This window comes from Panthera leo, chromosome C1 (genome assembly GCF_018350215.1).
Source record: "Panthera leo isolate Ple1 chromosome C1, P.leo_Ple1_pat1.1, whole genome shotgun sequence".
NCBI lineage: Eukaryota > Metazoa > Chordata > Mammalia > Carnivora > Felidae > Panthera > Panthera leo.
In genome coordinates, this window is record NC_056686.1 from 214,301,213 (window position 1) to 214,326,156 (window position 24,944).

Sequence of the window (24,944 nt, forward strand, 5' to 3'; positions counted from 1 at the left end):
CGCTCTAGTTCCATTCAGGTTGCTGCAAACGGCAAGATTTCATTCTTTTTGATGGACCTTTGGGCTCTTTCCATGGTTTGGCTGTTGTTGATAGCGTTGCCGTAAGCACTGGTGTGCATGTGCCCCTATGAATCAGCGTATTTGTGTCCTTTGCACACAGAACTAGCCGTGCAATTGCCGGGCCGTAAGGGAGTTCGAGTCTCAATTTTTCGAGGAACCTCCGCACTGTTCTCCAGAGCGGCTGCACCAGTTGGCATTCCCACCGGCAGTGCAGGAGGGTTCCCGTTTCTCCGTTTCTCCGCGGCGTCCTCCCCGACACCTGTTGTCTCCTGAGTTGTTAACAACCTTTGTGGCAATGTGCTGATGAATGGGATGTGTGCAAAGAGCACCCTTGGGCTCGGGGCGGTAGATGTTTGTGAACCGGCCGGTAGGCGAAGTCACGAGACGCACGATTTTGACCCTTTGTGCAGAGGGCAGGCAAAACAGAGGCAATATTTTGATGGATCACGTTGCCTCCTGTGGTAGCGTCCATTTAACGCTTGCCCACCCCACTTCCGCTAGGGCACAGCGGCGGTGGTCAACGGACCCCGTGTCTCCTCCTCCTCCTCCTTCCTGGCGGTAGCAACGGGCCTGCCTCCGACCAGCATCCCTCCCCGCACCGCGTCCTTGGTAAACGGCCGCAGTCTCACTGAGTACAGGAGATTCGTCTCTATACCGTGGGTGGGCCTCATCCGATCAGTTGAAGGCACCAATCGACAAAAAATGACCTCCTCGGAGCAGAAAGGAACTGGGCCAGCAGATTGCCTTTGAATTCAACTGCAACTCTCTTTGGGTCTCCAGCCTGCTGGTCCACCTGGCAGATTTTGGACTTTCTAGCCTCCACCGTTAGGTGAGCCAATTCTCTAAAACAAATCTCTCTGTCTCTCTCTTTTTCTGCGTCTGTCTCTGTCTGTCTGCCTGCCTCTCTAAACACCCTGTTGGTTCTGTTTCTCTGTAGAACTCCGACTGATAACACACTGCAGGGGTGCCTGGGTGGCTCAGTCAGTGAAGCATCTGACTTCTTCAGCTCAGGTCACGGTCTTGCGGTTTCTAAGTTTGAGCCCTGCATCAGGCTCTGCGCTGACATCTCCGAGTCTGGAGCCTGTTTTGGATTCTGTGTCTCTTTCTCTCTTCCCCTCTCTGCTCCAGTCTCTCTCTCTGTCTCTCAAAAATAAACCTTAAAAAAAATTTAAAAATAGCTCACTTTATATTTTACTATTTATGCCCATTTCACAGACGAGGAAGTTGAGGTTCAGAGGCATCGAGTGCTGTGCACAAGGGTAGACGCTTGATGCGTGTGGAGCCGAGATTCCGGGCTAGGTCTTCCTGAGCCACAGCACAACGCAGCTTCTCGTGCATGAACACGCACCATTGACTATAAAGTATCTGTCGCTTTTAAGACTCGCCAGCGACATTGGGCTCTTACACCACGTGAAAATCATCAGCACGCGCACACCTTTTGGTCTAGGTGATGTGCACAAAGGTCCATTAGCAGAGGAGCCTGGTCACCAGGAAGCTTCCTGCTGCACGTGTACTTGCCTGACACACTTAGCTCCTATATATCAAATTATCTCCTTTACCGCCATCATTTCCAAAAACGTCTTGCGGTAGCCATACCATTTCCTTATGGCATCAACCGCAAGATCTTTAGGAACAGGAGGGGGAACCAAAGGGACGACCGTTGAAAATGCACGGTTTTGGGGCACCTGGGTGGCTCAGTCGGTTAAGCATTTGACTTCGGCTCAGGTCATGATCTCGCGGTCTGTGAGTTCCAGCCCCGCGTCGGGCTCTGTGCTGACAGCTCAGAGCCTGGAGCCTGCTTCAGATTCTATGTCTCCCTCTCTCTGACTCTCCCCTGCTCATGCTCTGTCTCTCTCTGTCTCAAAAATAAATAAACGTTAAAAAAAAAAATTTTTAAATGCACGGTTTTGCCGAGAATACGATTACACCCCCTCCTTCTACACATGCAACCGAAAGGAAGAGACCGAAGCAGCACATGTGGATGAAATTAAGACAGGGAAAAACAAACAGCACACGCGGGGGCCCCGGACCTCCCGATGTCTTTGGCCGTGGGCTACAGTCCCCCACTGAGGGCAACACTTCAAAAGTAGCCTCAACCTGGCACGTTTCCAGAGGAAAAGCCAGCAGTAAATATTGACCCCAGGATCAATGGTTTCTGTCGAAGCCGCAGCAGGCAGGCCAGAGAGGCAGGGGGAGCAGCAGGCAGGCCGAGAGAGCAGGCCAGGTCACACGTGATCAGGAACCACTTCGTCCAACGCCGAGAAACGATCTCACTGCCTCTGAATTAAAACTACTCTTCCCCGAACGGAGAAGATGGTGACGAAGATACTGATTCTTCTGGTTCTCGGAATGAACTTCCTGTCTTGTGCAGGTAAGCAGCTCAGCGCCACGACCCCCTGCCCTTAATGCTGCAGGTGCCGTCCTGGCCCGGGGCGGGGGCGGGGGGGTTGGGGTTCTTGTCTCACTGTGTCCCCCGTGTCCACTCACGTCCAGGTTTCCCGGTGTATGACTACGACCCGTCCTCCTTGCGGGAAGCCCTCAGCGCGTCCGTGGCCAAAGTCAACGCCCAGTCCTTGAGTCCGTATCTGTTTCGAGCCTTCAGGGGCTCAATTAAAAGAGTAAGTGCGGGGGGGGGGGTTGGGGGGGCGCCTGGGTGGCTCAGTCGGTTGGGCGGCCGACTTCGGCTCAGGTCATGATCTCGCGGTCCGTGAGTTCGAGCCCCGCGTCGGGCTCTGTGCTGACAGCTCGAGCCTGGAGATGCTTCCGAGTCTGTGTCTCCCTCTCTCTCCGCCCCTCCCCCCGCTTGCGCTCTGCGTCTCTCTCTCAAAAATAAATAAGCATTAAAAAAAAATTAAAACGGAAAAGGGTAAGTACACATTCCATCTTCTTGATTCCTCTTTCTGCCGCTTTGTGTTCTTTTTTTTTTTTTTTTCCTTTCGTCTGTTGGGTGCCCTTTAAAATTTTTTCCAGTTTAGAAAGATAACAGCTAGTCCTCTTTTCAGACTTTTTTAAAAAAAATTTATTTATTTATTTATTTGTTTATTTAGATGAGAAAGCATTTAATTACCGTTCTTGTCATAAGACCCTCAAAGCCACTTCGGATGCCAGATTCTTCTGTCCCTCCCTCCTCTGGCCTGGCTTCCTCTTTCCAGATGTTGCCGTTTGTGTGTCCTGCTTCTGAGTCCACGGTCCCCCCCCCCCCCCCCCCCCCACCCCCGCCCGGTTCCTCTTGAGCAGTTCTCTATGAGGAACTGCTCCTTTATTAGAAATGAGGTTTATTTTCGATTGCGGAGGTCCCCCTCCTCGCCCTCAGAGGAAATAAATTCTGGCTTTTAAGCCAAAGAAATCCCACCTTCCTTTGTCAATTTGGTAATGGTCTGTTTCCTGTTAGCTTCGGGAAATGGGGAAAACATGAACTTTCTTGGGCTTCCGATGACTCAGTCTGTGATCGGCCAAGAAAGAAACACAGAAAGAGGCTTCAAAGCCCGGACAGCAAGTCCCCTTCCCCTCCCCCGTCCCCAGGGGACTTCATGACCTACTTTTATGGTCCTGGGCCCTGGGCCCGGTTGGAACAGAAGTGCCCCCAGGCTAGCGGGCGCTAAGGTGGGAGGTGGGGGAGGGTCTGTAAAGGGGCAGGTCGCAAGACCGAGAGCTCCGTGCAGCCAGGCCACAGGGCATCGGGGTGGGAGTGCAACCAGGGGTCCAGGCGGCAGCTATGCCCCCACAGGGGCAGAAGGGCCTTGCTTTCCCTCTGCCTGCCACTCGCCTCTCCCACCAGGACTGGGCATCACCCTGGCTCACGCTTAGCTTGCTCCCTCTCCTGCCATGGAGGGCACGCAACTCGTGGCTTTCCTAGCCCTGGTTTCCAAATACAGCACATCCTTCTTGACCTTTGTCCAGAAACTGGCTCAGTTTCTCACGTCCGGATTCCCAGGAAATTAACTGAATTGTCTCAGTTACGTTTCTAGTTGGGCCCTAGGTCATGAAGATGATGGGCTGTGTGTCAGCTAGGGGCCCAGCCTAGGAGCAGGCTGTCAGGGCCCGGGGGGGGGGGGGGTGGTCACTTGGCCCCGACATCGTGGTTCAGGGACACTGGGAGATAGGTCAGCGCCCAAGCTGAAAGGTGAATTCCTTCTGGAAGAGTAAGGATCAGAATAAAGGACTCCCCTCTTTCACACCGGCTGCCTTGGTTTCCATTTTCCGCATTTAATGAAATCTACTTGTGGTGTCAGGGGCTCGGTGCTTACAGACATAAGCTTTAAATTTACCTGTAACCCACTGATACCACAGAAGAAAGTTAGTGGTTTGTCACGTGAGCAAGGGCTCGGGACGGACCCTCTTACGGATGGGTCCCGACACCATGGAAATCTGGCCTGTGGCGATGGGCTAGGACGAGGCGCCCCAACCCAGGCAATTGATTCTACATGAATTGAGCCCATGTTTAAAAAAGACGGGAGAGGAGAAGACAGTGACCTCCGACGTGGCCATGGGACCTGCTCAGATGCTTCTGTCAGGGGCACGGGCCAGGGAGGACAGTGGACACGGGCCTTGTCCTGGGGAAAAGAACAGAATTCAGGTCCCATCGGGGACGGAGCAGAGGGTAGGAAAGGAGGTTGGGTTGGACAACGACATAAACAAATGAAGGTCATTTTGGAGGGTGGGGAGCACTGCAGGGGGGGTGGGGCGGAAACAGAACAGGCAGAGGGAGGGGTGGGCGAGCTGGGGCTGGGGCAGCGTCAGATGGGGTGGGAGCCTCCGCCGTCATATGTGAGCGAAGACTAAGTCAGTGACAAGAACCTCCATCCGCGGGGAGACCGTGGGGGAACCTGGAGGACCAAAAGCCTTGAGAGAGAGGTCGGAGAGGTGGCCTGGATTGGGGACGTTCCTAGAGCATGACTTTGAGAAGCTTGAAGCCTGTTTTAAGGACAATGGAACATGCACACACGTGCAGGCAGCTCTTTGGACTTGGGAAGGTCTCTCCAGCCACCAAGTGGAGTGGGGTGCCAGGGAGGAGGCTGGGCCAGCGATCCTAGGCAGCAGGTGGTGATGGAGGGCAGCTGAGCCTGGGGTGGGTGCGGGGAGGATGGGGGTGGCTGGGTTCTGGGACAGCCGTAAGCAAAGCCACGGAAGGTTTGGGATCCTTTGATGTCGGTGCCCCTCTCTGTCCGTTTTTACCATTCATCTTCTTTTCTTTTCTTTTTTTTTTTTGTCACTGTTTTGCTTTCTAAATTATTCTTAGGTGTAACTGATCTTTACTTTTTGTCCAATTGTAAGGATTAGTTGGAAAAACCTAAATGATCACCGTGTTAGGCTTCTCCAGAGCAGAATCCATAGTGTGAGTGTGTGTGTGTGTGTGTGTGTGTGTGTGTAGAGAGAGAGAGAGAAAGAAATGTGGGAGGAGAGAGAGAGAGGGAGAGTGAGTGAGATTTACTTTAAATAATTGGCTTACACTATGTGGATGGAGGTTTGAGAGATCCGAACTCTGCAGAGGCGGGGGTGGGGGGCTGGCAGGCGGACGTTGTAGTTCATGTCGGAAGGCAGGATGCTGGCAGATTTCCTTCCTGCTCAAGAAAAAGGCAATTTTGTTCCATCTAGGCCTTCAACTGATTGGGTGAGGCCCACCCACATTAAGGAGGGTGATCAGCTTTACTCAAATTCACCAATTTACTTTTTTTTTTTACTTTTTAAATGTTTATTTACATTTGAGGAAGAGAGAGAGAGACAGAAAGAGAAGGGGAGGGGCAGAGAGAGAGGGAGACACAGAATCCGACGCAGGCTCCGGGCTCCAGGCTGTCCGCACAGAACCCAACGCGAGGCTTGAACCCACAAACTGTGAGATCATGACCTGAGCCGAAGTCGGATGCTTAACCGACTGAACCACCCAGGCGCCCCCCACAAATTCACCAATTTACATGTTAATTGCATCCAAAACACACTTTCACGGAAATATCCAAATATCCATTTGACCAAAACTCTGGGTATTGTGGCCCAGTCAAGTTGACACATAAATGAACCATTATAATCACCAAAAAGAATTGTTATGCATTTGTATATTTTTGTTTCTGTTTGGAATAAAAAAACCCAAAATATTCTCATTATACAAAGTCAGAAAATACAATGAGAAAGAAAACACCAAAACTACTATCTATTGTCCATTCCTCTGAGACCACCACTATGAACATGTGGGAGAATGCCTTTTTGGATCTTTTTCATATATTGGAATAAAATATGTTTTGTTTGTTTTTTTACGACACACAGTAGCATAGTGTAACGTCAGTCGTGAAGTACTACAATTTATTTCAGCAAAGATGCTGGATTTTGGATTTCCTCTAGTTGATTCCTTACTGTGGGGCATTTAGGTCGTCCCACCTTTTTCAAACAACACAGAGAGGAAATTCGATGGTTGAAACTGAGTTTACGTGAAAAGGCAAAACCATTAGGCTTTCCTCCTTATTCTGAACAGAGTGCTTAAAGGTGCTTAAAGATGCAAAAAAAAAAAAAAAATGGTTGCAAACTTATCTCAGAGTTCAATAAAATCATCTGTACTCCAAAATTCCCACATTTTTGTCTTTTCAACCTAGCCTTTGTGTCTCCAGCTGGCTTTCGCTGGGTCGCTTTCAGGGAAACTGCTGAAGTGTGATCGGTGAGAGGGTCCCACCAATGGTGTCCAGCAGAAGAGAGCTCTCTCTGTTTACGAGACTCCGATTTATTAGCCAATATTTTAAAATTACGAGTAAATGAGGTAGTAAATATTGCAGAGGCTGGATTTTTAGTCTTACTTCTTTCCAGAAAGCTCTACTTCTATGAGCACGCCTCACCCAGTGTTAAAAGGGACATGAAAGGACGCCTGGGTGGCTCAGTGGGTTAAGCATCTGACGTCGGCTCAGGTCACGATCTCGCAGTCCGTGAGTTCGAGCCCCGCGTCAGGCTCTGGGCTGATGGCTCGGAGCCTGGAGCCTGTTTCCGATTCTGTGTCTCCCTCTCTCTCTGCCCCTCCCCCGTTCATGCTCTGTCTCTCTCTGTCCCAAAAATAAATAAAAAAACGTTGAAAAAAAAATTAAAAAAAAAAATTAAAAAGAAAAAGAAAAAGGAGGCACGAAGGCGCCCCATCCCGGGCTTGGGGTTTGCTGCTTATTTCCAAACAAAATGTTCTACGTGTTCCTGTTCTTTCCTATGTGTGAATGGTCTGTGCTCTCAGAAAGACATCTCCCCACCGTCTCCTCACTGGGAAGTCGGTTGAACGTGTTGTTGACTCTGATTTGCCATAAGGTCGCTCAAGGACTGAAAGGGACTTGAGTTTTGGAGCCTGGGTGTGTGGTCGGGTACTGGGCTGTGGCAGCTCCCGTCTGGCCTCCCCGCTGCCATCTTGTTCCCGCCCCCCCACCTTGGGTTCTCCTTGTAGTGGTCGTCGTGACTCACATCTTAGCTCTTAAATCCTTCTGCGAACTTTCCATTGCAATGAGAATGAAATCTACACACCGTCCCATGGGCGACAGGGCCATCAATTACCGGACACACCCCATCTCTCACACATCATCGTGTAGAGTTCTTCTCTTGTTCATTTTGCTTCGGCCACAACCTCTGGACTTGTTCTGCCCCAGGACATTGGCCCTGCTTTTTCCCCACACGACGGGCTCTTTCCCATTCTATGAGCCTCAGTGGGAAATATTTCTTCCTTGGGAGGATTTCTCTGGCACGTTGTCTCCAGTATTTCCTCCTCTCCATCCCCACCACCATGTTGTTTTTTCCCTCATAACACCGTAACCGTCTAGAACGACCTTGCTTAGTTTCCTTTACCGTGTTTACTGTGTGGCACTCCAATTGGAATCCAAGCTGCATGGAATCTTCCCTGCTCTGCCTTTGGCGCTGGGCACACAGCGGGCAGTCATTAAGTCACGGGACTTCTGTGTCATCAGAACATTGCAGATTCATCAGGGAGTTTGGAAGTTTCCCCCACTCTCTCACCCTTGGTGGAAAGGAGTAGACAATTGTGCAACCTCATTTATGGGTCAGAAGTGATCAAACAGGAAGCAGGACTAGACAATACTGTGCAGAAGGGTTGAACTTACCCCTTAATTTCTTATTTCGGGGATTATTAAGAAGTCATGGGGCGTTCTTTTAGGAAAATGTCCCTTAAAAATACACCCAGTTGATTCTCGCTATTTGCAGGGGTTGCGTTCTATGCAGTCACCACGCACACTAAACTAGTACCTACTGAACCACTGCTCCTTGTCTGACACGCGTGTTTTCTCCGTACGGCACATCCAGGCTTTCTGTGTTTGGGAGCCTCGGACAGCACTGTAAGACTACACCTGGGGGGCCATTTTAAACAGCAAAATCACCAAGGGAAAAAAAACACAAAAATGAGAAAAACATGGTCCAAAAAAGAGCAGGAAAGGGGCGTTTGTCTACAGCACGACAGCAGAAACAAGAAGACAGAGCGCTCCCTTGTCTGATCTCCGCTGGGAACATGGGCGCAGGACAACTCAAATCCTCAGCGCACGCGTGTGGATGACTGCAAAGGGACCCTGAACCTCGGTTCTGGGGTTATAAATAAATTTGAGCAAGTAGGCAAGTTGGGAAAAACGGAATCTGCCATGAGGATCAGTTATAAAGGTAAGTCGTCGTAAGCAACGTCGACCTTGGAGTTCCCGCCAAGAACGCCCAAGTTCTGGCTCCGTTTTTTTAAATGAAGTATCATGTGCCTTTGGAAAAACGTTTCTTCTTGTCTCAGACTGAGGGCCGGGAACTGGGAGGTTGTGAGTCCAGAAAGCTCTCACCATGGAGGACTCTGTAACTTTTTCTTACTGTGCAGGGAGAAACATTTGGAGCATTGCAAACCCCAGTAGCTCACCCATGGCAAACTGATGCTTTGTTTTTGTGAAGGTCTATGTCCTGGACCAGGATAGCTTGAGCATGGACCTAGAGTTTGGCATTCGGGAGACAACATGCAGGAGAGAATCTGGAGAAGACCCTTCTACCTGTGACTTCCAAAGGGGCTACTACATGGTAAGTGCAGCGGCAAACGCCGTATCCCAGAAATTAACCTGCAGAAGCGCCTCGCTTCTTCCGTGACCTGCAGCTGTGCCCCGTCACACGGACGCTCTGGCATCCGGCCACACTGGGAGGCACTGACTGTGTCCGTGCTGCGCTCCCTGCGCAGGGGCGCAGTGCCCCTCAGTGGCTGAGGGCTTGAGCTCTGGACTCCGTGGTGTTGAGTGATCCTGGCCAATTGTTTAACCCCGCTGCCTCAGTTTCCTGCTCTTTGAACCGGGTGTGATGATGGTTCCAGGCAAACTGAACTCAAAGAGGCCAATCCCAGAGGCAAATTCCAGAGGTGTTTCGAGGTCCATTTTAAACTGATCTAAAAACTGTGTCCTTGGTGTGAGTCACACTATTTTGCAGTAGGCTGTCGCGCAGTATGTCACCTGGCTCTGGTTCTACTGAACCACGGGGTGTTCCGTTTTGCATCCCCGGTGGCCAGAACGTGGCCCAACACTTGTTCCCACCCACGGGCAGGTGTCTGGGACGAGCAGGCCACCACCACCGGGCCAACTCTTGCTGTCCAAGGTGTTTGCCTAAAGACGTAGGAGTTCTCAGGGTTTTGTGAGCTTATGAGTTTGTTACTTTATGAGTTCGTTACTTTATGAGTTTGTTACTTTATGAGTTCGTTACTTTATCAGTTTGTTACTTTATGAGTTTGTTACTTTATGACAGGGTCGCTTGGCAATGATGTAAATTCTGAAAAGGGAATCCTTTGTTTCTCCACCTGTTTCATGAGACTTTTCTCTGTGACTGTTGGGAGAAGGACTCAAACCCAAGTGTCACAGCGTCCGCTCCTAACAGACTCTTGAGGCCAAAGGAGAGGAGAACGCAGGCCTTGGGTTCTTCCTGCTTCCTTTTGTTCCATTGGGAAACTTCGGGGCAGCTCACTCAGGGCTCACGGGGAGGGGAACACGTGATACCCACATGCCTGACAACACATCTTCAGGTATTTCAGTTGTGTCTGCTTCGCTGCTGGGAGATTTTCATTTTGGGAACACGAGGTGCCTCTGTGAATTTCCCCTTTCCGTCTGCATCATTCTGTCAGGCGTTACGCTATCACCTGATCTCTGAGATGGGTCCTAACCCTTTCTAGGAGCCGCTGGCCACGGAGCTCACTGTTTTCTTTTCCAGCCGGCAGTTGTTTGCAGAAGCACGGTGCAGATGTCTGCCGAGCAGGTGCGGGACGTGTGGGTTCGCTGCCACTGGTCGTCCAGTTCTGAGTCTAACAGCAGCGAAGAGGTAGGACCAGGGCCTTGGTGTCCCCCGGGGCAGCACCCTCTAGGTTCTGTGTGGGTCTGTGACAAGCAGACCCATGTGATAGAGTCACTGAGTATCCCCAGGCAGGGGCAAACACAGCTTTGCTCACTTGGCTGGAGTCTCCCTTCCTTCTCCAGCCTCCCTCTCTCTTTCTCTCTCTTTGTTTCCCAGAGAGTTGGAAACAGAGAGCTTAAAGCAACAATTGGTAAATCGTTAGAGCTTTAGAACTGAGTGTGCAGGCCACTGATGCTGTGGTTTAGTGGAGGAAAGGGGAGGGGCGTTTTTGTTGGACTAGAGTTCAAAACCATTTAGCAGCTCTGCGGTCCAGGTCAGGGTACTTAACTCCGTGATCGGCCACCTCTTCACCAGCCAGATGCCGGCAGTAAAGGCCATCTGACCGTTCTGAGAGAGTTGAGTAAGTTGGTGGACAAGTAAGATCTGGCCCAGCGTCTAGTCCATGAGAGATGCTTGGTGAATGGCGGGCTGGCCCCTCAGCCTCGCAACTGCGCTGAAATTGATTTGGTTCCAAGATCTATTTCCTGGGTGTTAGGACAAGTATGAAGGACTTCCTTTTCCAGACTCCACTGAAGCTTACATAAAGCCTGATGTGTTTTTGAGCTGACACACTCACACATCCGTGGCCCGGCTAATCCAGAAACGACGAGGACCAAGCACAGCGTTTCACAAGCATTTTGTGCATGTGGATTTTGTGGCTTTTTATAGGAACAGCTGGGGAGAGAGTGAGAAGCGAGACAAGCAAGTCCTGACCCGTGTGGAGTTTGTAGATGAGTAAGGGGGGCTCCGGGCAGCAGGGTTGATCCTGACTACCAGGCAAGCGTTTGGGGGGTACATGTTGAGGGGACAGAAGATCGTCTGGGCTCAGGGAGAGCTTCCCTGGGGAACTGACGTTCACATCAAGAATGTCCATCAGTTCAAAGGGGACAAGTGTGGAGGGGAGGAGGAAAAGTGATTCCAAGCACAAGGGGACCATCAGGGAGTACTCTGACGTGCAAGAGAAGCTGGTGGGTTGGAAGGGACACAAACCATTATGACCGCAATGAGCAAAATACGGGCACAGAGGCACACGGTTGATCTGGAGACAAAGGCAGAATGGACCTCCAGGGTCATGTCTAGGATCCCTGGCCTCATCCTAATGACGACGGGCCTATTGATGGCTGAGAGCAGGTGGGGGCACCAGGAGGCTGACAGGACAGGTGCCAGGGAATGCTAACGGGAGCCGGGAGTTAGCAGTGAGTGTTGAGAAATGGATTCTAGTTCATTCTGTGGCCTTTAACGTGTTGAAATGAATTCAGTAACTGCCCCCCTCCATTTAATCCCTCTTCCACCACTGGTTTGGTAAGTCAATTCTGATCGCACAACCGACAGATCTGTTGCAACTTTTCGTAGCAGAGTGGACTGTCTGCTTGTCTTCCAATCTGAGTTTTATAAGAAGACTCTGACATCAAGTTAGGCGAGCCCCTGAAAGAAGCAAGATTTTGAAATAAACCCTCAGGTGGATGTTCTCCAAAGATTAGGAAATCATAAAGAATTAGGGGCAAATTAAAAAAAAAAAGAACTCCTTAAATTCAAGGATTCTGTAATTCGAAGGAAGAAAGAAAGCAGATGGAGATTTCAAGTAATTCCTGGAAACTCTGAAGTAGATTTCGTATATGAAACAGAAAAAAAAAAAAAAAAGAGAAAACAGCTGCTAACCATTTTCAGTGAAATAAGCAGTGATATTAGAAACAAAAGATATGGAAGCCAATTTGACAATAAATTTCATATTAAGAAAAGAAAAAGAAACATAAAAGAGACGAGACTAGGATGAATTTAGGCATCAAACAAAGAAATCATTGTTGGAAGTAGGAAATAGAAGAAATAAAACCAAAAAAAAAAAATCCTGGAGTAATGAAAATGAAGATCGTTTGAAAAACATATGTAGGTTATAGAAAAATTTCCAGGGAAAGGAATATAATGTGAAGAAAGGGTTAAGCCATGGAGAATAAGACTGAAAAATCCAAAATACGAAGACTAAGGACTTAGATCAAAGGGAAGATATCTCGCAAGGATATGATGAGAGAAACTGTCAATAGAAGAAGTTTGGAGTTTTCCCTTACGTGATTTTAAGAAGTATAAAAGCTGTAAGGACATATGAGGGAATAAATGTCTCAATTTGCTAACATTCTGCTGTCCTTAGTCAAATGTATATTTGAATTATAGGTAGTTTCTATGATTTTTGGTTGATTTTTAGTTTCTATGATTTTTGGTTGATTTGGAAAGAGAAATCTAGAGAGAACAGAGGGTTCTATGTGCACACGAGTGCACAGTCAACCACTTAATGGTTTAGTCACCGTCCAGAGTGCGGCGCTAATGCCTGTAGGTTGATGGGGAACTTGACTTTAGGCAAATCCTGATGTGGAGTAGGTGGGATGAGATTTGCCTAAGGCTTCAGCCAGGAGACCCACAAACAGTCCAAAGTCCAAAGGGAGAAACTGAGGAAGAATAACCAGAATGGAATTCTGAGCTCAGGGGATGAGAGGCGACTGTGTTCCGTCGCAAATGATAGAACTTGAACTACAAGTCGCCGAAGCCAAAATGGGTAAGTCCCTGGATCGCGTTCCCAGAAAGGAAGGGGAGGAGTTCACCTCATGGACCCGTTCATTTGGGAGTCTTCAATGCCACCTGGGCCAGCTTCTCCCTCCCTTCCCTCCCCCCTCTCCCCCAAGCCCCACCCCCTTCCCCTCTCTTCCCTGCTTCCCTCTCCTACTGTAGACGAGCTTTTTCCTTTCAGCAAGGCCACAGGCTGCTCCAGATTCAGATGCTCTAACTTAGGAGGAAGAGGGAGCATTTCTCTCTAGCTCCACTGGACATGCCTCTTGGCATGACTCCCTTTGGCCTGGCTTAGGTCATGTGTGCCCCAGGCCTTTTTTTCAAGTTTATTTATTTATTTTGAGAGAGATAGAGAGAGAGAGAGAGAGAGAATGCACAAGTCAGGAAGGAGCAGAGAGAGAGAGGGGGTGAAGAGAGAGAATCCCAAACAGGCTCTGTGCTCATAGCACTTGCTACTTGATCCCGTGAACCAGAGACAATGACGTGAGCTGAAATCAAAAGTCGGACATTTAACTGACTGAGCCACCCAGGTCCCCTCCTTTTTCTTTTTTTTTTTTTTTAATGTTTATTTATTTTTGAGACAGAGAGAGACAGAGCATGAACGGGGGAGGGTCAGAGAGAGAGGGAGACACAGAATCTGAAGCAGGCTCCAGGCTCTGAGCGGTCGGCACAGAGCCCGACGCGGGGCTCGAACTCACAGACTGTGAGATCGTGACCTGAGCCGAAGTCGGATGCTTAACCGACTGAGCCACCCAGTTAGCAGCCGTTTCTGTGCTCCCCGTTCCCCCAGCCCCCAACAACCCCTCATCTGCCTTCTGGGTCTACGGATTTGCCTATTCTGGCCATTTATACAACATGTGTCCTTTTGTAACTGGCTTATCTCACTAAGCATCATGTTCTGGAGGTTCCTACCTGCTGTAGGATGTATTGGTACTTCGTTCCTTTCTAGTATTGAGTAAGATTCTATTGTACGGATATACTACCTTCGATTACACATTCAATACTCGATCAACACTTGGGTTATTTCCGCTGTTATGAACGATGATGCTACGAGTCTTCGTGTGCAAGTCTTTGTGTGTTATTCAGTGGCTTCATGGAGTCTATTTGTGCAAGCCTTTCCCTAACTGAACACATTAGGGGAACTTCATACCCAGAAAACCCCCACATCTGATCCAAATGCAGTCTGTCTGCAAGTTCATAGGGAAGGTGCCATATTTCTGGTCCCCCACATTTGGGAGCACGTCTGAGTCCAGTGGAAAGCTTTTCAGGCGATTTAAACGTCATGTGATTTGCTCTTCCCCATGTGCTTTCCTAGACACACATGTTTGACACCACATAAAGTTATTTAATACAATATATTGCCTTATTTCATTAAAAATGAATTACATAATACCTAAGAATCTTCCTGATAATATTTGCATTTTTTACAATGTCTTTTTTTTCCCTCTTTCATGTGCTGATCTATCCTGATGCCGAAATTGACTTAGATGGGTTTTGGGGACATATTGGGATCCTCTACATGGAGAAATATGTACCTATTTGGTAAGTTGAGATCTGTTCTTTTTAATGTGTTTTTTTTTTTTCTTGAAACAACTTTATATTGTAGTTCTCTGTTAGTGAGTCATTTAACACTGGAAACACTATACAAGCCGTTGAACAATTATAGTATTTCCAGAAGATGAGCATTTTTTTTTGTTCCTTTCTTACCAGTAGACGACAATGATACAGCTTTTCATTTAGGTATCTCTTTATATTTATGCAGAGATTTTCCATATATGATTCCATCTGAGGTGTCAAACAAGCAGAGCAGATGTGAGTTTACACCTCGAGAGGCTCCCTCAACTTGAACAGGCTTATTTCCTCCTGGGTGCACAGGCTGAGTTACAGGACCCAGGTGTGCCACAATGTGGCTGGAGGGTCTGGACTAAAGCTCATCTAATTGATCGAGGGCGAATTCTGTCATCCTGAAGCCACGTGATGAGAACCAACCATCTCTTTAAGAGTCTCGGTTGGGGAGGGAGGGCCCTCCTTCCTTTCCGTGGTTAGGGTTCAAAGGGTTAGGGGCCACTTTTATCTCCCTGAGCCTTTTTCCCGGTGCTGATAGCTACAAAACTATTTGCTGATCCTCCACTGCTTCTCGCTTAAAAGGAGGCATATTTGGGGCGTCAATAATGAAAGCACAGAACATTCTGGAAATGGAGAAAGGGGCCTTGCCTGATGACCATTCCTGTATTACAGATCTCAGTCCTGACAAGTCCAGAAGCGAACGCAGTGAACGGTCACTCGGTAAGTGGTCCTACTTTTTTCCACGCAGCACCAGCAGATTCTTTTTGGATCAAGCCAGACTCTGCTGGCACCATTTCACAGTAGATTAACCCCCGAAATACAAAATATTTTAAGCGCAAACGAAAAGAGCAGCACTGCACAAGCTTGCTTTGCGAATCACTGAAAAGGTAAAACGTGAGGCATGAAAACTTACTTAAATGTTAGCAGGAATCGAAATATCACAGCTGGCTCAGGACGTCAGCATCGACCTTTCCTCCTGCCCCACTTTGGGGCATTTTCTGAAAAAGCGTGAACTCTCTCGAACCACCTCTTTGTCATCCGCTTTCAAAGGTGTTTTGGGGCCCGCAGATGAAGTTAACAAGACCATAGTTCCTCTCTTTTTACAGATCATTTTCCTCGTTTAGTCTTCTTAATAGCTCTGGGAGGCAGGTGTTGTATTACCTGCTTTTATAGACGAGATAAATGGTAATTCGTGGTGTTAATCGCATATGCAAAATGCAAAATGCATATGCAAAAGTGCTAATTGGTTGACACGGCTTTGTCTTTCACAACCATCCTGGGAGGTCGCACGGTGTTCCTTCCCATTTTGTAGATGGGCAAACTGAGGCTTAGTGAGTTTCTGGAGTTTGTCCAAGGCTACATTGCCAATGTAGGACTTGATACAGATCTGTCAGACTCTAAAGCTTCTGTTTTTGCCAGTGCTATTTTCTGGAAGAGCTGTGAAATCCACTTTATTTTGGATTTCTTCATTAAAATGAATAACACAGATAATAATATTATGTTGAGCCCGGTGTTTGATCCTCACTAGGCATACTGAAATTTATTTGAAGTGCCGGGGCTTACAATACGAGGCTTGATTTCAAACAAAAAGTTTTAGACACCCTCTGTGTTGTCTGGGAGAACATACAATTATTTGCACAGTGCGACCATTGCTGAGGACATTTTTTTGAACACTTCTTTTTTGGAATTGCCTTCAGAATCTATGGCCCATTCTTTCAAGCTGCTGTAGTGGTGGAAAATGGGTGTCCTTGGATTTGGTTTTGGAAATAGCCAAAATACATGTGATTAATCAGAGTAATAACCAACTTGGGTACATTAGTTATAGATTGCTGTGTGTCAAATTACCCCCAAATTTAGCAGCTTAAAGCAACAAATGTTTGTTATATCACAATTTCTGAGGGTCAGGAACCCAGAGGCAGTTTAGTCTGGTGGTTCTGACACAGTCTGTAACAAGGCTGCAGGTAAGGTATTGTCTGGGGCTGTGATCTCATTTGAAGGCTTGACTGGGTCTGAAGGATCCACTTCTGAGGTCACTCACGTGGTTGTAAAAAGCCTTGACTCTTCATGGGCTCTTGGACTGAGGGCTTTAGTTTCTCCCACTGTGGGCTTTTCCATCGGGCTGTCTGAATGTCCTCAAAACATGACAGCTGGCTTCCCCCAGAGACAATGATGAGAGAGAGACAGAGAGACAGAGAGAGAGACAGGAAGAGAAGGAGTAAGCTGCAGAGCACCGGAGACAGAAGACACGGTCTTTTGTTCCCTAATTTTGGAAGTTGTATATCACCACTTCTTTGTATTTTATTAGTCACACTGACCAACTCTGGTCCAGTGTAGGAGGGGAATACCCAAGTGTGAATTCCAGGAGGCCATCTTGGAGGAGGCTGGCTACTACAGTGGGAAAATGCCATTTGGGACCAAAACTATTTTACGTATAAATTAATGTGACTGAGCCTTCTTATATGGCTCAGAAGATAATTCCAGAGTTGAATTTTAAAAACGTGTTGGGCCCTGGGAACATCACGGATGCGGTTGAACATCCGTCTCCGAGATTTCTTTGAAGACGACAACTTAATTTATTTCACCAAATGTGTGTGACAAGCACTGGGCAGATCTCACGGAGGCCTAAAAGACAAATGTGACAGTGCCTGCCTTTGAGGCTTACAGTAGTGGCCGGGACAGGTCACACGTGGAGAGAAACACACATGGGTTCAGCTGTGATGTCTCGCAGGGGAGGGGGAGGGACAGCCGGGTAGGGCAGACGGAGCCATCCTGTCTTGGCATCCCTCGGCAGTGTGGGTTTGTTTATGCCGGTCACGACCCTTCCCACTACTTATTGTCACGGGGCCCATGTCATCTCAGATGTTGGTGTGAATGACAGAGCCTATCCGTCCTTCCGTCTGCAGAGAGCCTGAGAAGGATCTTTCCTCCCGGGAATCGAGGGTACCCGTACAAGGGGCGCAGAACAAGGACAAACGCTGGCTTTGAGTAACAGCCTCGAGGTAAGGGGACACAGCTAAAAACATGCGTATTTAGAAAGAGAAGCCGCTTGGAGTGAGCGCCTGGACGGACGCCGCGGCCCCCAGATGTCCTGCTCTGCCGCTCGGCTCCCGTCCTCGCCTTCCCACCCCCTCGTCTCCTCCCAGGCTCTGCCCCTCCGTCACCTCTTCCATCCCGTGCACCTCGAGCTTTCTCCTGTATCTCTCGTATTTGTCACCACTGGTGTCATCACGTGTTGAAGAGCGAACAGACAGACAGAACAGCCGCTCCTTTGACGCATCCCCCTCCCAGCAACTGTCCCCCCCACCCCCGTCCGCTAAGCTTCTCGACTCCACCGTGGCCTTCGGCTGCTGGCCTACCCTTCTCACCTCTCGTTCGCCTTCTGCTCCTCGCACCCTGGATCTTCAGCCCTCGGATCCGTGAAATCAGATCTGCCTGCCTCTCCTCGATCGGTAATTTAAATACCGGTGACGATTTGTATTACCTTCTTAGCCCGCTGTCTCTTCCTTCTGCAGATTTCGCTCCGCGGTCTCTTCCACTCGCCCGCCCTCATCAATGATCTGCAGTTACTTCCAAGCACACGTCTCTTACCACGCTCTATCCCGAGATCCAGGCCCACTGGATGCAGTTGCTATGGTTACCTGTGACCTCTCGGGTCCCACCCAACCTCCTCGTCAGCTCCCTGCCTTAATTGAGGGCATCGCCATCCGCCTAATTTTCTCAAGCTCAAAATTTTAGAGCACCATTGACTCTTTACCCTTTCTCTTCTCCCAACATCCACAGGGGTCCAGTCTTACCGAGTTGGGCCGCACGTTTTCTCTGGTATTGGCCGATCACTTGCTCGCCATCACCACCGACCGGGGCATGCTTTCCTGCCTCCGGTCCTGATCTTATGCTGTCCGCCTTGCACGCTGTCCTCAGGCTTCTCTTGAAGCACAGAGGGGTCTCTGATCCTTTCCACGTAACCCCCCTAATGCTCACTTCACTTATGGGATAAAGCAGAGGTGTGCAAAAGACAGGCACTAAGCCAAAAGGAAGAAAAGCCTATTGGCCCCCAGTGCTGTGGGGAGCTGAACACTGAGCCCTGCTTCACCAAACCAGCCCTGAGTGTCACCGACTCTCACGAGTATACAAATTTCCAGTTGCTAGGGCATTTGTAGCTAAGTCTTGTTAAAGGCTCCCGAGTCGTAAGGGGATATCAGGAAGTGGACGCCTAGAAGGAATTCTCAGATGTGATTGCAGACATCGATTCCCTGCACATCCAGTTTTGCACGGAAACACAAGTTAATAACAAAGCTTGAGCTCTCACAGGCTTCAGTTTACACAGCACTGTAACCCTTCAGGATAAAGTCCAAACTCCTCAGCGTGGCCCACAAAGGCCTTGGCGATCTGGCCCCTGCCCACTTCTCCAAGTCGGCCTCACCCCTAAGCTCCAGCAGTACTGACATCCGCCCGGCTCGCCCTGCTGTGACCTCTGCAGGGAACAGCCCCCTCGCTGCTCTCCCCTCACTGGTCAGGTCTCAGCTGGGCGTCCAGTCTTCCCATGGGCGGTCTCCTCTGATCCCTTTAGGACGGTCCTCATCACGGGGCCTCCGCACTCGTCCGTCCCCTCTCTGCCGCATCATGTTACACGGGACCCCCGGGCGCAGGGCGCAGGGAGCTTCAGTTGCTACCACCCAAGTGCCCGGCACGGAGCCTGGCACGCAGCAAGCGTTCAGCAAGTAGTTTTGAGTGGGTGATGGAATCTTCCACGTTAGGTCCCTGAAATAGTTATTTTTTAAAAAATCACTTAAGGCTCGTATAATTAATTTTTAACCGCCGGAGTTTGAAGGAAGTCAACTGACATTTTACTAAAATAGAAGGAAAATTTACCAGTGAGGCCGTATTGGATGAAAGATGCAAACGGGAGGTTTTCTTTTTAATCCGCGTGCCTCCTAAAAATAAACACCAGCTTCGTATGGAGATCAGGAAACTACTCATTACGAAGAAATGGACTCATCATATTCCTTTTTTTTTTTTATAAATTTAAATCATTTCCTTTTGCTTTATAGAGCATCCTTGGGGAAAAATACAATGCTCAATGAACTGGCTGTATTTCATCTATTAATAATACGATTATATTGGGCATACATGTATTGCAATACAAATTCTCGATTTGATTTCCATAACAAAATGGATTGCTTAACAAATGTCTCTTTAAAGGCAGTGGAGGGGCGGCTGGGTGGCTCAGTCGGTTAAGCGCCCGACTTCGGCTCAGGTCACGATCTCACAGTTTGTGAGTTCGAGCCCCGCGTCGGGCTCTGTGCCGACAGCGTGGAGCCTGGAGCCTGCTTCGGGTTCTGTGTCTCCCTCTCTCTCTGCCCCTCCCCTGCTCACGCTCTGTCTGTCTGTCTCTCAAAAATAAATAAACATTAAAAAAAAAATTAAAGGCCGTGCAGACGAAAGGTTCAATGCGGCCGTCCTCACCTGGACACTGACTTTGAGTTAAGTGCCAGTTATGTCCCTGGCCTCCCATGACCTTTAGATTTCCCCACTGCGCTCTGAATTTCCAGGAATCACAAAAGGAGCCTGGGAAGGCCAGCACAGGGTCTGGAACCAGCAGACCTGGCTCCCAGCCTGCTCTGTCACCACGAGCTGTGAGACAATGTTCCACTCTCTTAACTTCTCGGCTCACTTCCTTCAAAGGAAATTATTATTATTAGTTTTGTATTTGTTTTTGTGCCTGTTGGACGGGGAACTCCTTGGGGATGCATGGCCTTGTCATTCTTATTAATTATTTTAGCTCCTACCATAAAGTTAAGGACAATGTCTAGACCATAATAAAGGTTCAATCAGGTTGGAAGGAAGGAAAACACACACGCATGACCCAAATCAGGACAAGTATTTGCAAGCTGTGAGTGACGTTCTTCCAGTGGGGAGCTCCTTGAAGGCGGAGGCTTTGGTTCCGGTAGCTTGGAGCCCTCAGACCCTGGTTCAGCTCCTGGAACAAAGTAGGGGCTGAGGAAGTGTTTTTGTGATTCAATAAACACTGTTCTAGGATTCTTTCAGGTTGCTAGAAAATCATTTCGTACATAGGAGTAGATCGTGAAAGGTGATATTTAGACAAGAGCTTTGGAATTTTTGTCTTATTTGCCCCCTCTAATATAGGGGCCATGCAAATCAGGCTCTAACCCTCACATTGGAAGGGATCTTTCTGAGTGTCTAACCCTTGCTTGATCCTTATAGCTAAATAGTCCACACTCCTTAATTATGCAGTGGCCAGATGGTCACAAACCACACCAGACCGCAGCAGTGTGAGCGAGGCCTTTTCCTTTACGTTGCCACGTCGATTTGTGCGGACCCCTGGAGTTCTATGTCCAAGAGCAGCAAAGGAGGCCATTGCCAGTGAGGCCTGTTGGGGATAGCTGCAGGGTGGAAAGAATCAGTCTCAGGATTGTCTCAGTTTGCCCAACAAGTACTCAACTCCCAAGGGTGCCTGCGTCTGTGTTTGGACCCTTTATGTGCATTGCCTTTTATAAATCTTGCAACAACTCCTATGAAGCTTTGCCATTATTGTCTGTGTTTTGTAGATGAGGGAGCGGAATCATCGGAGAGTCTTGCTCTCAGAGGGGGTGTTGAGATTGGGGTTTTCACTGTTGATGTCTGGGTGTCTCTCTTTTCCCGCCTGTGATACTGTACCTCATGCCAATACCTCCATGTTTAAGAAAGGTCATGAAAGGGCAAAGCCCCGAGGATTATTTATTTAAGATTCATGTGTCAGGTGTGGGGTGAAGCTAGGTAGGCAGCCGGCTGGAAGGTAGACTAGTTGACTGGAAGTGTTAACACATACCTATCTGTCGTCAGCCAGGTGGGAGGGGTGACCCTACAACACGGGCCCCTCGGTGAGTGGCTGAGCGATTTCCATATTCGGGTGTGAGACCCGTGAGTGACAACTGCTCATGATCTCCCACCTCCTGGGGGAACCAGACTCCATCGGAGATGGAAAAGACCAGCCGGTGCTTGGGAGCTGGCAACCTGGCTGTGTGCGGGCTGTGTCTACCTGTACTCTGTCTGCCCTGACGCTCATCCATGGCACACACGTGACGATCACTCTACCAAGTACAGTCGGTTCTCATTATCATCGTAGTTATGATCTGTAGAGTCGATGCCAACACTGATTTAGTGGATACTCAACCATTGCTCCTGTGGGAAGTACAGGGTGAGGCTCCTGTGAGCCTCTGGTCACCTTTCATCAACCAGTCAGTGCACGACCTCGACGTATGGGTGTTTCTGTTTAAAGACACCTTATTTACCATACTGTTGATCCACGTAGAACTCACGGCCAGCGGCACTGCAACTCGCGCCTGAACCGCGTTTCTCTGACACAAGCGTATCTCCCCGGGGCGCGTCACAGCCCGTGCTTAGCAGTGCTAGACGGCACTTGGGCTCCACGTGTGGGGGCCGCAAAATCACCACCACGAAGCACAAAAATGCCAAAAATGTGGCACCGAATAAACCGCGAGAAGGACACTTGTTGACAGTCTGAGCCGCAATCAGGGGGCAGAGCGTCGTCTTACATGGCCAACAGCACCCATGTTGGGAGACTCCCTGGGCATCTCCTGGAATGAATGCAAAACCCCCAGGAGTATTGATCTGGGGGTTACAAAGGAATGTTAGCGAGCAGGCGAATTTCTGAGAATTCAGAGGGTCTACTGAGCAATGGTTTCCACCCCTCGCTCCTCCCCATCTCCTGTTTACTCTCTCGGGTTCTCTTCCCACTTGGCTTGAAAGAAGTGGGGTCTGTACTGCTGCCTCCTCTTTCCATTGGCTCCGCCCTGCTCTCTCTCCACCTCTTGGGGCCTCCAGCCCCCTGGCCTTCCCTGTGCCCACTGGACTTCGTGGCTGCATTTTGTGCCTCTTTCCTGGCTCTCCTTTCAGCCAAGACTTCTCCCTCTTCTGCATGGATCTCTCTTGTTCCTCCTGCACCCCGAATGGTGGTGTTCCCCAGGACTCCGGCCTCAGCTCTTCCTCTATGCACTGTCTTCTCTTTCCTGGGTGATCCCAGGAACCCCCGGCACTTTGATGCCTATCTGTCCGGGGAGCATTCTGCCCTCCATGTCCACACTGCACCTCTACAGTGTTTCTAGACTGTGCCTTAACCAACAGCGTGCCAGATGCCTGCATCTGTGTATCCTGCCACATGCTCAAGGCACAGTTCTTCCCTTCGGGACTGGTCTTTCTCCTGTAACCAACTCATCTTCCTGGTTATCCAGAATCTGAATAACAGATTAATCTGAATAACATCTTCCTGGTTATCTGAAACAGAATCCTCTCGGACCTCCTCCCTGCCCTCCGCCACCCAGTCACTGCTTTCTGCTGTCTCCCTCTGAAGTTTCCTGGCTCTGTCCCTTCGCTGGCCCAGTGTGGACAGTGTCTTCATGATGGCTTCATCTTGTTCCCTCAAGGTCACCTCCACATGTCGCCAGAATTGTTAACACTGGTGGGGGCAGGAGTGGAGTGGGACACAAGGAATGGGGCCCTCTGCACCGTGGTGTGGTCCACGTCTGTGTCCCCCGATCCTCTCTGCCTCCACATTGCACAGAAGAGTCACCTGGCTGATTATTTCCATGGGCCCCCAGTCTGGCTCAGACCTCCATTCCCAGGCCCCTGATGCCCTGCTACAGCACCCCACCCCCACCTTGTCCTCGGGGTCTCCTGCACCAGATGAATTCCTGGAATTACATTTATCATACTGTATTCTAGTCCCTTCCGGTTTCTCTACAGTTTGTGATTTCTTCCTTCCTTCCTTCCCCCTTCCTTCCTCCCTTTCCTCCTTCCTTTCTTCCTTCCCCCCTCCTTCCTCCTTCCTTTCCCCCTCCTTCTTTCCTTTCTTTCCTCTCTCTTCCTCTCTCCTTCTCTTCCTTCCTTCCTTCCTTCCTTCCTTCCTTCCTTCCCCCTTCCTTCCTCCCTTCCCTCCTTCCTTTCTTCCTTTCCCCCCTCCTTCCTCCTTCCTTTCCCCCTCCTTCTTTCCTTTCTTTCCTCTCTCTTCCTCTCTCCTTCTCTTCCTTCCTTCCTTCCTTCCTTCCTTCCTTCCCCCTTCCTTCCTCCCTTTCCTCCTTCCTTTCTTCCTTTCCCCCCTCCTTCCTCCTTCCTTTCCCCCTCCTTCTTTCCTTTCTTTCCTCTCTCTTCCTCTCTCCTTCTCTTCCTTCCTTCTTTCCTTCCTTCCTTCCTTCCTTCCCCCTTCCTTCCTCCCTTCCCTCCTTCCTTTCTTCCTTTCCCCCTTCCTTCCTCCTTCCTTTCCTCCTCCTTCTTTCCTTTCTTTCCTCTTTCTTCCTCTCTCCTTCTCTCCCTTTCTTCCTTTCCCCCTCCTTCTTTCCTTTCTTTCCTCTCTCTTTTTCTCTCCTTCCTTCCTTCCTCCCTCCCTTCCATTGAGGCTACACTTTATTCATCTTTGTAACCCCCAATACTTAATGGATGCACACATGCTATTGAACAGATGAATGGATGACTGTAGCTGAGGCCCGTCTCCTGCTTTACTGATTCCGGTGGCTGCCTCGCTTGTACCCTGTCTCTTTCTTGGCTGCAGCTTTGCCTCAGGCCCCCTCCGGCCCTTTCTTTTTTGAGACTTGAGCTTCCTTTCTGGGGCCACCTCCCCTTCCCCCTGCAGGTATCTCTCACTTCTTTGTCCGAGACGCTGACCATTTTGAATAGTTGTTCCAGTCTCTAGCGCCATCTTGGATTCCCCTTGAATACACCCAGGAGTGCTGGGCCCTGAGCCTCCATAGCAAGGATGTGGAAAGCATGCTACAGAATCTAATCCCTCCCCCCTTCTCTCTTTTACAGCAAAATGCATTGGAAGGAATAGAAGTTCCAGAGAAGAAAGATACTTTATGAATTGTGTAATTTTTCTTTTGATCAGTTCCAGTCGTTAATGAATGTCTTACTCTTCCTCTTTTTTCACTGTTCGATTTTTTTTTTTTTTTTTTTTTTTGAATAGGCATAACCGTCGGGGCACCTGGGTGGCTCAGTCGGTTGAGCGTCTGACTTCAGTTCAGGTCATGATCTCGCGGTCCATGGGTTTGAGCCCCGTGTTGGGCTCTGTGCTGACAGCTCGGAGCCTGGAGCCTGCTTCGGATTCTGTGTCTCCCTCTCTCTCTGCCCCTCCCCTGCTCATGCTCTCTCTCTGTCTCTCAAAAATAAATAAATGTTAAGAAAAATAAAACCAGGCATAACTGTCAAGTTTTTAGATAAGAAGCAATGACATGAAGAGATTAGTATTACCTAAGGATTTTAGGAGCTGAGGACTCACAAAGTGGCCATGCTTAGCCTAATCATGTCAAACACGTGTTTTAGATTAATATGCAATGATTGTAAATTCCTTACTCTTAAAGAGACAGTCCCAGGCAGCTTGGCGTTAATAGTGTCTTTCC

At 49.1% G+C, this 24,944-nt stretch overlaps 1 protein-coding gene across 1 annotated transcript; it reads left to right on the forward strand.

The window, feature by feature from the left end:
* The first annotated feature begins 1,968 nt into the window (after positions 1-1,968).
* SPP2 (secreted phosphoprotein 2) lies at positions 1,969-24,548 on the forward strand. Its single transcript, XM_042953429.1, has 8 exons — positions 1,969-2,431; positions 2,554-2,678; positions 8,947-9,069; positions 10,237-10,344; positions 14,460-14,514; positions 15,211-15,258; positions 17,442-17,537; positions 24,512-24,548. The coding sequence occupies exons 1-7, from the start codon at positions 2,374-2,376 to the stop codon at positions 17,525-17,527; spliced, it is 603 nt and encodes a 200-aa protein (XP_042809363.1). The 5' UTR covers positions 1,969-2,373; the 3' UTR covers positions 17,528-17,537; positions 24,512-24,548.
* The last annotated feature ends 396 nt before the right edge of the window (positions 24,549-24,944 follow it).